The 12,922-nt window shown below is 40.3% G+C and overlaps 1 protein-coding gene across 5 annotated transcripts in view; it reads left to right on the top strand.

The window, feature by feature from the left end:
* pcsk5b (proprotein convertase subtilisin/kexin type 5b) overlaps nucleotides 1–12,922 on the top strand; it is a 115,139-nt gene that overhangs the window by 70,808 nt on the left and 31,409 nt on the right. For 2 of the 5 annotated variants that reach the window (XM_036143763.1, XM_036143764.1), the window contains exons 17-21: nucleotides 463–547; nucleotides 2,882–2,985; nucleotides 3,077–3,215; nucleotides 4,116–4,231; nucleotides 5,564–7,940. In XM_036143763.1, the coding sequence (XP_035999656.1) occupies nucleotides 463–547; nucleotides 2,882–2,985; nucleotides 3,077–3,215; nucleotides 4,116–4,231; nucleotides 5,564–5,679 (560 nt within the window). In that variant the 3' untranslated portion in view covers nucleotides 5,680–7,940. Of the gene's footprint in view, nucleotides 1–462; nucleotides 548–2,881; nucleotides 2,986–3,076; nucleotides 3,216–4,115; nucleotides 4,232–5,563; nucleotides 7,941–12,922 lie in introns of those variants that run through there. The other 3 variants (XM_036143761.1, XM_036143762.1, XM_036143765.1) reach the window with 2 other exon arrangements.

A 12,922-nucleotide genomic window follows, 5' to 3' on the forward strand; every position in this document is an offset into this window, starting at 1 on the left:
CTTTCTTTTTTTTGTATCATAAACCTCCTCACAAACGGGGTTCCTACACAGTCTGGAATTTCATTCGACATCTGGATGATGGATCAAAAACTGAAGCGGATTTTGGGGGGAAAAATATATCTATTTCAAAGGTTGACTGCTTATGCCATTGTCTAATAGTTGCACATATCCATCCGTCCACCATCCATCTGTTCATGCTGCCTGAAGACTAGAAATTTGTGTGTGGAACAGAACGGCTGTCTTATACAAAAATAAGAAGAAGACATTTTTTTTTTTTTAGGACGTTGATGCTTTCTAGCAACCTTTTTTAACACCTGTCACAATTCCTCTTGTTGATCTCTGCTCGCTCCAACCACACGTCCTCCTCGGTTCTGTTACTCCCACACATCTCGCCAGATGTGTGCAGGGACACTGGTTCCAGTTCCGCCGCTAACAGCGATCTGCTCATCGTGTGTCCTACAGATTCCAACATTTGCAGAAGATGTCAGGAGAACTGCAAGAGGTGTACTACCTCCAACATCTGCACCGAGTGTAAACCTGGGATGAGGTAGGCAAAGAAAACACGAGACTGCCATTGTTTTTATATCCCGTTTTACTGATATCAGTCCTGCTATTTAACATTTTAACATCCTATGTCAACACTGGTCCTCCAGGTGTGAGACGTTGGAATATTTCTCTCCATCTTCATTTATTGCAAAACTGATATTTGTTTTTTGTCCCTGCAAAAACCTCCTGCTTTCTGCACAACATTTTTAACCATTTCAATCCAATCGAGATATCTTTTAGGTTGCTTTGTTATGGGAATGTTTATTTTTGGTTTCCCACCTGGTCTTCTGCTTCTTTGTCTTCTGGCCCATCGAAGGAAATGGAAACTGAACTGCAGATACCTTTGCCAAATGGAGGAAAATGTAAAATTCCAAAACCGCCCAGACACTGGTAGTATTCCAGGTTGTAAAATTTCCATAGAGATTATGGAAATTCGTGGGAGTAAAGAGAAAATAATTTTGATTCTGATTTAACAAACACAAATGTTTCTCAAAAAGGAGGTGACCTGACACTCCTGTTCTAGAAATAAAACAAAGTCCCATTTAAAATCTGAAACGAGAGCCCTCGCTTCCTCTAAGCCGTCCCATTCAACACGTAGATTCAAAACCATCTTCCTTCATATTTTGCAAGCCTCTCTTCTGGGTTTTTGCCAGACCTTTTCAGGCAGCGGCCTCTTCCTACACCTACATCTTCCTACTCCATGTTCACTTCCTCGTGTCCAGCTCCCGACCCCCTCCTGTTTAGTTTGCCTGTCCAGTCTCGGTCATGATGGCTCTGTGTCAGGCTCCAGGATCTTTAGGTTGACCTGAATGCCCACCAGTTTGTCTCCTCTCACATTTGTGAGCCGGTTGTTAACATTTTTGTGTGTGTGTGTGTGTGTGTGTGTGTGTGTCTTCTCAAATCATGACCAGTTGCACTCAGAGGCAAATAATTCTGGAGGATGATAGAGGGTACAGGTTCAAGGGCTTCAAAGCCACACAAAAACGCTTCCAGACATCTAGAGATCCTCTTTGCATTTAATGGAGGAATGCACGGCGCTTCTAGGGGGCGGGGCCTTAACAGCCCCACAGTAAGCAGTGAGCTGTTTACCTGATATTGAGGCATAGGAGAGGCTACTGTATTTAAAATCCGCATTAAGAATCGTGTTTTATATTCCCCGTTGATTGCAACTTATTTTAATATAGTCCTGTTAACTTTGCATGGAACGTTTCCGACTTTGAAAATTGCTGGAATTTTGCACCCCAAGCTGCAAATCCTGAGAACATTGGCACATTTTTGGAGTGTCTCAGTCCAGAGACTGAACAGAGAAGTTTTAAGATTAACACAAAAATAAATCAATAGACAGCACTGGTTAACATTGCAAACTTAACGTTTCAATTAAAAGCTGATCTCCAAGAAGGTGGACAGGTTGCCTCATTCGGTTATGTAGGCATATTTGCATCCAGGCAATGCAGAACATTTTGAAACTTGTGGGGGGAGAACATTTTGAGGGGAGAGGGGGGGCAAAAAGGTTTAAATAGCAATGTTTAGTTTTTAATACTAAAACATTTTATAACAACACGGGGATTTTGTGCTTCTAGTTCAGGATAATATCCAACAATGAGATGACTTTTAAAAAACAAACAATACAAGTTTTACACAAAACTTTTCTATTATCTCAAGTGTTTCTGAAATTTTCCAGTTCATTTTGTGTGGCCCCTTTCAGAGAGGATATAGTGATTTAAAGTGGTGACATTCCTCAGAGGTCAGGAGGGAAACTCCTGAGAAGCGTTTAAAACACATTGCAGTCTGGCAGTCTCAGACCCGACGTTTAAATGTTCAGCGTAGCCAGAGGTGGAGGTGGAGACACTTTGGAGGCCGTAATTTCCTCAGAACGGCTTTGAGATCGCAATAAAAAAAAAAAAAAGAAAAGAAAAGAAAAAGGCCTTTTTACACACACACATATACACGCTTAGCTTCCCCTCCTCCATTTAGTCCTGTTAGGAGCCAGGGAGGAAGAGGGGACCAGATCATTTCTGGGAAATTATGGCTAACGCTTTCCAGCTGTTTTTCAGCTCAGTGCAGCAGACGCACCAACCCATCCTCACTGTGACTTCACAAAAAAAAAAAAAAAGGGACTTTATAACCTCCAAACCTGCTTCCTAAATGACCTCTATCCCTATATCTTGCTCAAAGGCCAAAGTTACTTGTACTGTGTCAGAATGGATTTATTTCGGTGCAGAACATGCAGTGAAGTGAAGCTGCTCTTCTGCACACCACCCGGGGGGGGGGTGATGATGATAATAATGCTTGGAGTTTTAATCAGGTTTTTCTTGTGCGTCGTTTATCCCTCCAGCCTCCAAGGACATAAATGCCAGATGACCTGTAACCCGGGAACCTATTTCAACGGTCACAGGAGGACGTGCGAGCCTTGTCACAGAGCCTGTGCCACCTGCGCAGGTAGAAAGTCCAAGATTTAAAAAATAAAATAAACTACTTTGACATATTATGTTAAAAAATAACGACTAATTCCCTGTATTATATACGGCAGGCACTGGTATAGAGGCTTGTATCAAGTGTGCAGAAGGCTACTTACTGGAGGACTGGCGGTGCGTGTCAACATGCAGCCCTGGCTACTACCTGTCAGAGCAGAGATCGGACGTCGGGGAGGTGCAGAGGTCCTGTAAGAAGTGAGTCTGCACACCGACGCCTCTACACAACGCTGTAAAAAGACAACACAACAACACAAACTCAGGCACACAAATAAGACAGACGGGTCCGGTTCGTATCCAGCTGCAAATCCATGCAGTTCATTCTAACGTATGCCGATTCACATCCAACCACAAGCGGTCCAGGTCAGTCCATCTCAATGCGACGCAGTCAAGTTCAACTTTTTATTTAACGCAGATTGGTTAAAAGTTCTTGATCCAACGAAGCCCGCCACATTTATTGGCTCTGCAGCGATCCCTCATCCCAAGCAAGCATGTGGTGACGAGTGGGAAAGATGGCCCCCTGTTAACAGGGAGAAAGCTCAGGGAAAAAAAAACCCTCAAATAAACCTAATTTATTCATGCTCTTTGATTGGATGACCAGTTTGATTTTTTTAACGCAGCCAAACCTCTCCACTGAGTTGGACATGTGCGCCTTCTCTTATCGCTCGTTGTAATGCATTCCTTGTATTTTGCTCTCACACCTTGAATTATTTATTGCTCACCCGACCTTATAGCCTTTTCATTTCTTTCAGTCTCTGTCAGCCCATCTTCTATCAGAAAGATCTTTTTATATATATTTTCTTTTATTCCGGCAGGGCAGGGGTTTTGTGAGCAAGAAGACGTTCAGAATCTTTATCTCCCTGCTTTCTCTCATTCATTTGTGAAATAAAAACTATATTATTGAAAGTTATTCAATAAATACATTTATTTAATCCACATGTTTTGTTGTCAGTTATTTAGTTTTTTTTTTTGTTTGTTGATTTTCTGATAGTTCTCTAGTTTAAATGTGTTGCCGATTTAAATCATGTCAGGATGACGAATGTTTTAATTTAATTTGTGGTAGTTTGGTAACTTAATTCTGTATTTCCCCCGGGACAGATGTGACAATAGCTGCTTCCAGTGTCTGGGACCCGGGGAACTAAACTGCAGCAGCTGCAACAGTGGCTACAACCTGGAGGCGGGGACCTGCATGGTTAGCACCGTCTGCAAAGATGGTGAGTCACCAGCTTTTCTTATTAGCTGCACGCTCTTTATGGGTTTACATTTTAATTATTAGTGCTCGCGTGCAAATTGTTAATGCAATGCACAAGACTGAGTTTCGTTGTGCAGCCAATTAGTGCAGAAATTGGGTTATTTTTTAAATGTATAAAAGAAATGTTGGCTAAAATTTAGATGGATAGATTAATTCAACAGTTGAATAAAATGCCTAAAATAAACAATGTGCAAGATAGTTTTACGATATAATGCAAAGGTTTCCCTCACTAACATGTGGAGCTTTGTACTAACACCTTAACTAATCCGCTCACTATTGGAGCTCTAAAGCAAGGGGCCAGTCTCTCCGCTTGCATACCACTGGGTTTTATGCTGCTTTTTGACAGTTTATGCCTATAAAATACTGTTTTATGCTCACTGACGAGATCTTCATCTCTAATATAAAAAAACAAAACAACAACCACTTTTTCCACATTTCTCTCCACACTGACTTGAAGTCTACTTCATGACCTCTGTTTTCTCTCTATGCATCATTTTTTCTCTTCTCTGCATGACCTGCTCTGTTCTTTCCCCCAAAAAAACTGTGCATGTTGTGTCTTTGAATCTTAAGACAGAAGCGGTTTTGACTAACCCACTGACCTCTTAGTGTAATGAGGGTGCTTTGACTGCAGCTTGTGATTTCCTGCTTTGGTGAGGACGTTCTAGTTGATCTGAAAACATCCGCCGTGCGGGGACAAGCAGGCCTTTCTGTCGATGATGATCTTTATTACTTAACGTGCCCCCTCAGCCTGTCTCCTGTCTTCCTAAAACATGAGGCTCATTGCAGCTTAAAAAGGGGAATCCTTTTTTTTAAAAAAAAAAAGAAAAAAAAAAGAAAAGCCAATTATAGATGATAAACTGGATTACAGGTTGTACAGATGAGGTTTTCTTGTTTGTGAGTTTTTCTTGTTTGGTATAGATTAAAGGAATTATTTTTTATTATTTTACTAATTGTGTGACACTTTTTTCCCTCTTTCTCTCTCTCTCTCTCTCTCTCTCTCTCTTTTTACTTTCCCCCAAATCCGTTTTCTGTTTCTCCTGGCTTGGATCCAATCACTCCGCTGGACTACAATCCTTTTCCACCTCGATGAACAACACCTGTGATTGGATCAAAAATAAAAAACTCCTTCCTGTGAACTGAACCTTCCCCTGACCAATCACGCGGCTCTGCCCTGTCGTTTTAAACGGTCCTTCCTTGTTGGTGTGTTTTTCCCTGTAATGTTTCATCCCCCCCCCTTCCTCCCCCTCCCCCCTCCCCCTTTCTCCTGCATCTCCTCTTCCTGGTCTGTGGAAAGCAAATGAAGAATCTTGGGCGGAAGGTGGTTTCTGCGTGCTCGTTAAAAAGAACAATCTCTGCCAGAGGAGAGTGCTGCAGCAGCTGTGCTGCAGAACATGCTCGCAAAAGGGGTGACGGGACGTGGCCAGCGGGCACCAAAGGGAGTGCACGGAGGGGTTGGGGACGTGGGGGCAACCCTCTCCTTCTTTAACGCCCCCCCCGCCCACCCTTTCTCCCTCCACCTGCCCCGAGCATTCACAGTCACATAATTTATAAGAAAATCTGTGCCTCTTTAAAGGACTGCATCGGAGGTGCGATGACAGGACTACAACAAACCTACCTTTTTTTCAGTACTGGGACAAACACATGGTCAGGGTGTAAAACGACTGGGACTTACTTCAAGAAAAAACGAGCTAGTGACAACAACAACAACAAAACAACAACAACAACAAAAAAGAATAAACGTGTTGGTATTTTGTGACCAAAGCATTGATGCCAAAATAATTGAACCTACTTTTTATTTGTTGCCGGTGTACAGAGCATAGTTAAAAACAGCAGCCGCTCAGCCTGCGAAGCGCTCAATACGTCTGTGTGCATTTTTTTTTTTTTTTTTGTGTTTGGCCCCTCTTTCTCATCTCTTTCCAGTGCTAACGACCAACAGATGGAGGAAAGGGAACAAACAGTAGGCAAGGCCGGGGGTTTTTCTGCCTGTAAATATACGTCAAATAAAGGGGAGGGTTAAAAAACACGTAGCTCACTTGGTAATGTGAAAATAATGCGTGTCTGGGGCTGACTGGCTGTCCGACGGGAGAGAAGACAAATTCACACTTTAATACGTACCACACACGCAGTGCACTGATGCAACTATATGCATATATATATCTATAAATATATAGATATAGATAGATATATATATATATATCTCCCTTATGTACCATTAAACATGAGTGCAGACACATAAATCAGCCACTACTTGAAGTTAGAGACTTAATGTTGTACGCCAAGACTGATGCACGTTACTGAGCAGAACAAACTCTTTTCGTTTACTTTAAGCATCCATCTGCCCCTCTCAGTTATGTGTATGTCTGTGTGTGTGTGTGTGTGTGTGTGTGTATTTATCTTTATTGCCGTGTCCTGGAGATTGCCCTTAATTCTCAATGTAAGCCCAGACGCCATTGATTCATTCAAGAGACAACAGTCATTCTTTCCAGCTCTGTCTGCAGGGAGGGGAGCTCCGCGGTAAGTTATAATGAATTTGTGATACTAGGGATGTACCGATGCCACGTTTTCACACGCGTGACGAAAATTCATGGCCCCAAAAAACTGAGGGTTGAATCTGTCCACTGCAGCGAGCAACAGTTTAAAAAGCTTCTTGTTTAATTTTTGTCGGACAAGGAAACTGCAATATCTCTCAGCCTTGTTACAGGGATCTGAAATCGATTGAAATGTTGGTTTCTTTTTCCCCCCTCCCCACTTTGCCCTATATGACACAGCTTAAGGGAACTCATGTCCAGTGATGGTATTGTATCTGTATCGGTGCATCCCTATATGTTACTGTTCTCAAATAAAATAGAGTTTTAGAAGTTTCTGCTCTCTTTTATTCTTTTTTTATAATGACAATGCACACGAACTGAAGTCCTCCACCGCAGCAGCCTGGTTATACAGAAGGTCAGAAAATATTGTGTCGCTGAATAGTCACTGCTGCGTTTTATCTGCAGATAAAGCTCACTGACTGGCAGTCCGATGGTAAATGGCTGTCTCGCATTTCCGTCCTTTTGTTAAAACTTAAGAATCGGCTCATTTTGAACAAATTCAGGCATTTTTGAAGCTAAAACCACAGTTGCACGTGATGATTATTTTAAGTTTTTGTACGCTAAAGGGGGAGCCGTCAGTCTGAGAACTCAGAGCTGTCTTCCCCTCCTGTCTGTCTTTGAGCTTTACCTGGTGGAGTAAATTATTCCAGAGATGCTGGCTTTTGAAATTGAACAACAACAATTTAAAGAAAAAGAATAAAAAATTAAAAGAAATTATCTCTGAATGGTACGTTGTGGTGGGTGTTAACGCCTGCAGCCTGACAGTATTAGATGAATTGTTGTACTGTGGACTGGTTATGGTTGTTGGTGATTTGTAATAAAGGTTGAGTCCCCTGTTTGGGTTAACAGAAGCTTAATCTTGGTCATTGTTTAAGATGACTTGATTTTGTGTGTGTGTGTGATGGTAGACACACACACCTACGCAGCCCCTCGTATAAAAAAGCTGTTTTTAATGTGTACTTGTGACATATCTGTGACAATGCATTATTAATGTTACTCAAAGTCCTAGTTTTGAAAATCTTTTTTTTTTATTATTACTTTTACTTAAGTGTTCTTATTAAAATGTTTAATCTGTTTATGGTTCTGTTGTCTTCTCGGGGTTTTTTTGTTGTTGAATCACATGTTTTTCTACCCTGAAATAATCACTGTATTAGCATTGTTAATTATTTTCCTCTTTTAAAAAAAAAAAAAAAAACTAAATGTGGAAATTTGTTTTGCTCTGCATCGAGTTACGAAAAAAAAAGAAAAAAAAAAAAGATAAATTTTCATCAATCGCACCGATTAAATGAGCACACTGATTAAATCACATCCTTGAAGGTGAGTGTGTTGGAAGAGACGAAGTTTAAACCAGACATACACACTACATAAAACCCATTGCTTTTTTCCCCATAGTCTGTTATTTTTTTTTAATAAACAATATTTAAATGTAGATGTTTAAATCCATTTCCTTGGTATTCGATCGATTTACTTTCTAAAAGGTGCTTTTTCTGTATCTTCCTCCTGACAGAACCGGTGTGATTGAGTCATGCTTGTAGGCCGCTGTCCTCGCACAAACCCTTTCAGCTCTGCACACAAATTTACTGTGTGACTGAAAGGTCAGTTAAGTGGCGATCACTACAAAACATTGACTTTGTCATCCTTAAAGCCACTTTATAACAAATTCGATTGTGTCCTTGTGGTCTTTAGCCATCCGGAAGACCCATTTGTGCCCAATCTTTTAACTTCCTAGCTCTATTTGTCGTTATACAAACATGTATAATGTCATTTGTCATTCTACTTACAATGAAAGTTCAACAAATACGTAGAATTTCGTAGATCAGATGGAGGGTTAGCCTGAGCCTCTGCGACTGAGTGTGCGGCCACTAATGGCAAACCAGCAAATCTTTAGTGGTAGGGGAAACCTACGCAAACTCCTGCCAAGCCCAAGACTCAAACCCGGGACCTTCTTTTTATAAGAAAAGAGTGCTGACTACTGTCTCTGTCTTTTTCCTCCAAATGCGGTCAATAAGGCCAAACACTTCAGTTTTAGTTTCATCAAAGCTCAGGAAATGTCTAAAAAAAAATTAAGGTCTTTGCAAACAGTAATCTAGCTTGTTAATGTCTTCGGGGTAATGGCTTTCTCTCTGAGTTAGTCCATATATGTTCAGGACTCCTTTCACTGGATAATGAAACTCTCTCACAATCTTCAGCCACCATGTTCACAAGGTCTTTTCTTCTGTTGTTGACGCACATGTCTTACCAAAGCACACGGTGTGATGGTTGGACATTCCCAGGCTGTCCATGCTTGTAATTGAACTGTTGAAGGTTGGCTCCTTCAGACCTCTGGAAATTGTACCCAACTATGAACCAGACATGTGGAGGTCACCGGTTCTCTTCCTGATAGTTTAGCTGATTTCTTTTTTCTATTGAGGACACAAAGAAGAAGCTATTGCCTTAGATTACATCCACAGGTGCATCTCCATTTAAATGATATGTTATGAAGTTTACAAAACCATCATCATCTGGGCTTTCCCAGATGTTTTAATCTTAGCGTGCGTAACCCCCACATTTGGTTTCTACTGGGTTGTGGTTAAAAGATGGCTTCTATTTATTTTTGTTGGTTGCTCAGATCTGCAATATGCAAAAAGAGGATGCTGCACTACATGTGGAAGATTTAAGATTTATTTATTCTTAGGGCCACAAACTCCCTGATTTGAACTGCTTAATCCACAGACATAAAGTTAGAAAATATATTAAAGGCTGATATTTTTCTTTGCTCCAAAACCTTAACATAGAAGTAAAATCCTGTTTAGTTTTTATTACCGTAAAGCAAACATGTTTTATTCAGTAGCTGGTGAAAAACTTGATAAGAAATTGATCTTTGGATTTTAGAAGTTGCTGAGAGAAACAGGGATCAGCAGGTTCTCAGAATCTAGTTTTCTCATGTTTTTTGGATGACAACAGGTGCATGAACCTGAGTAATAAACATTCAGGTAAAATATACATTTAAAGTACCGTACTATGCACACATGTCAAAGGCTGGATTTCTACAAATAAATTCTTTATGAATTTAAACTTTTCAAAGATTTTGTCTATGTATGTTTTACTGAAATGACTTTTTGACCTTGATAGATGGAGTTACATCAGGATTTAAAATGCCGGGACTCTGAATTTTTAATCACTTCAAACCCGTTTTTAGAAAATTGTCATCGCTGACAGTAGATCCTCTGGGAGTTGTTAAACAAAAATCCTGCTTTCATCAATCATGATTTCAGGGCAGACACGTTTGGATAGAGACCCAGTGGACTTGAAGCACAGTCGACACAGTCGACGGCCCTTATTGCTGCCTCTGTAGAGTGATTCCTAAATCTATGCTTAAAAACAAGCCACCACAGTTTGTAGCTTGAATAATTTAAAACGGGATAAAAAGTCCCTGAAAGTTTTCGGTAAACTATAACCTCCTAAACATGATTAATGTTAATAACATGATTACAACATGAGTAAATTTAAGGTACAGTACAACAAGACAGCAACAGGGTGTAAAATGCAGTGCCTTGTAAAAGTATTAATACTCTTTGAAAAAAAACATTTTTCATCACAATCTGCACATTTTGTTTTATCAGGATAATTAGGACATTTAAACACAAAGTGTTGCAAAATTATACTTGCGTTTTAAAGTACGTAACCACTGAATATGTAAAAAGTGTAGCATGCATTTTTGTTTAGCCCTTTTTACCATACCAAAATAAAGTCTAGTTAGAATCAAGTGCTTTCAGGAGTTGCCTAATAACTAAACAGAGCTTATGTATAATTTAATCCCAGTATAAATCCTGCTGTTATTTGAAGACCTTGTGGTCTTCAAATAACCGAGTGGTTCAAATGGTCTCTGCACATCAACCTGAAAACACTGGTCCAAGCTCAAAACATGGGGGTGGCACCATCATGCTGGGGGATGATTTTCTTCAATGAGGACAGAGAAGCTGGTCCAAGCTCATGTTAACCTGCCGGTAATTAAAACCGAGTGATTTCAAAACACTCGAGACCGGGTAGGAGGTTTACCTTGGAGCAAAACAGTCAGCGCTACAACCAAACAGGATCAGGATGGCCCATTAGTCAAGCCACAAAACTGTTTGCAGGCGCTCCGTCTAATCTGAATGAGCCGGAGATATTTTGCAAAAACAATCTAGGAAAAACGGCAGTGTCTAGATGTTCAAAGCTGGTAGAGACGTGCTGAATCTTTATGACTCCCAGCTGTAAATGCAGAAAATTGTGGTTCTCCAAAAAGGGGGTAAAAGCGATTGCATGCTGTATTTTTCTTATTTTTATCTGTAAAAATATTTGAAGCCCATATATCCCTTCCTTCCACTTCATTATTAGACTTGGTCAGTGTTGTATAGTAACGAAGTAAAAATACTTCACTACTGTACTTAAGTATATTTTGGAGTACTTTATACTTTTCTCGAGTATAAATTTTTTTGATAACTTTTACTTTTACTTCACTATATTTCGGAACTTAATTGCATACTTTTACTTCAATACATTTTCAATGTTTGCTTTAGTTACTCGTTACAAAAAGAGTAACTAAACCATGTTCTTAGTATACACCCCCTGGTCTAAATTTCGCCTGCACTTGGTTGTGTACAATTTTAAAGTGCATAGCACTGACCTTACTTGAAGAAGGAAAACTGAAAGCTTACAAAAAGGTTGTATTTTCTGTCTAAACGTGGTCTAAATTTCTCCTGCACTTGGTTGTTTGTTATTTTAAGTGAATTTGACTTTCTAAGTTTACCAAAATCTAAAAAATGTCATTCAAACTGCATTTGCTTTGTTTTACTTTTTACTTATACTTTTTATTATATTACTTGAGTACATCTATTTTTACAGTAATTGTCATACTTAAGTACAAGACATTTCAGATAAGACTTTTACTCAAGTAACATTTCAGTCAGTGACTTGGACTTTTACCAAAGTCATATTTTAGAGAGGTACTTATACTTTTACTTGACTCTGAGATTTCAGTACTTTATACAACACTGGACTTGGTTATAACATAACACATTATACATACTTTAGCAAGGTTCTGTATGTTGCTGTATTAATCTAAATATGGATTTAGACAAGAGGTTTTTTTTAAAGAAAGTAGAAGTTTGAATGGATCAATATTCTGCATAAACATATGGATTGAATATCTGAACTTTGGTTAAGATTTGCAGACTAAACAATGTAATCATCTGTTGAACACCTGCCCGGCGTAATAAAACCGCATTTTTTCCCCCGCTTTCTTGGACCAAGTATGTGAAGCTCTAGGGAGGAATTGGGGAGCAGGGATTTAGACTTGGTTGGAGATGTCAGCAATGTCCCACGATAGCAAGCGCTGGTGTCCTTACAAGCTCAGGCCCATCTATAACAGAGCAGCGAGTCTTCTCCTGACCGCCAAGTTCCCGGATGGCCCTGCAGAGCGCAGATTCCTGCAGAGTCTGAGCAGCGTGGCCCTCCGTCCCCTGAGAACCTGGCTCTCTGTTTGTGTGCGGGGTCGGGCGTGAGGAAGAGTGACGGCGTTTATTCGTTGGAAGGGGGGGGGGGGGGGGGGTTTGAATGGTTTCAGCAGAGCTCGGCTGAATACGGTGCCACTGCCTGTTGTGTTTGTCCACAAAAAAGCTCTTTTGTTTTCCGCGGGGAACAATTGAGCTTTTCACCGAAAGCCGGAGCGCGCAGACTGAACCTCGCTGCTGCTGCTGGGAAGGATGCGCTCGCTTTCACACATGCACAAACATCCTGCTCCATCGTTATGCTTAAACCAGTGTCTGTCACCGTTGTTTAATAGCAAAGTGATAGGAGACAACGTTTACACCTCTTTTGTCACCGCCTCTCTTTTTTTAAATATATTTAAGGTTAAAAGACTTGTGGGAACTTCTAGTTCTCTACCAGCAGTATAAGGCGGTTTACAAGCACTTTGCAGCAGTTTGCTCTCTTTTTCTCAAGGGGAAAAATTGTTTGGCAGACGTTATTAAGGTAGATTTATTGAGCAATAACTTTGGTTTTTACATCTACCCAAAGTGCAGTCACAGTTGCGTATGCATTCAAAG

The sequence above is a fragment of the Fundulus heteroclitus genome, chromosome 12 (assembly GCF_011125445.2).
Source record: "Fundulus heteroclitus isolate FHET01 chromosome 12, MU-UCD_Fhet_4.1, whole genome shotgun sequence".
NCBI classification, from domain to species: Eukaryota; Metazoa; Chordata; class Actinopteri; order Cyprinodontiformes; family Fundulidae; genus Fundulus; species Fundulus heteroclitus.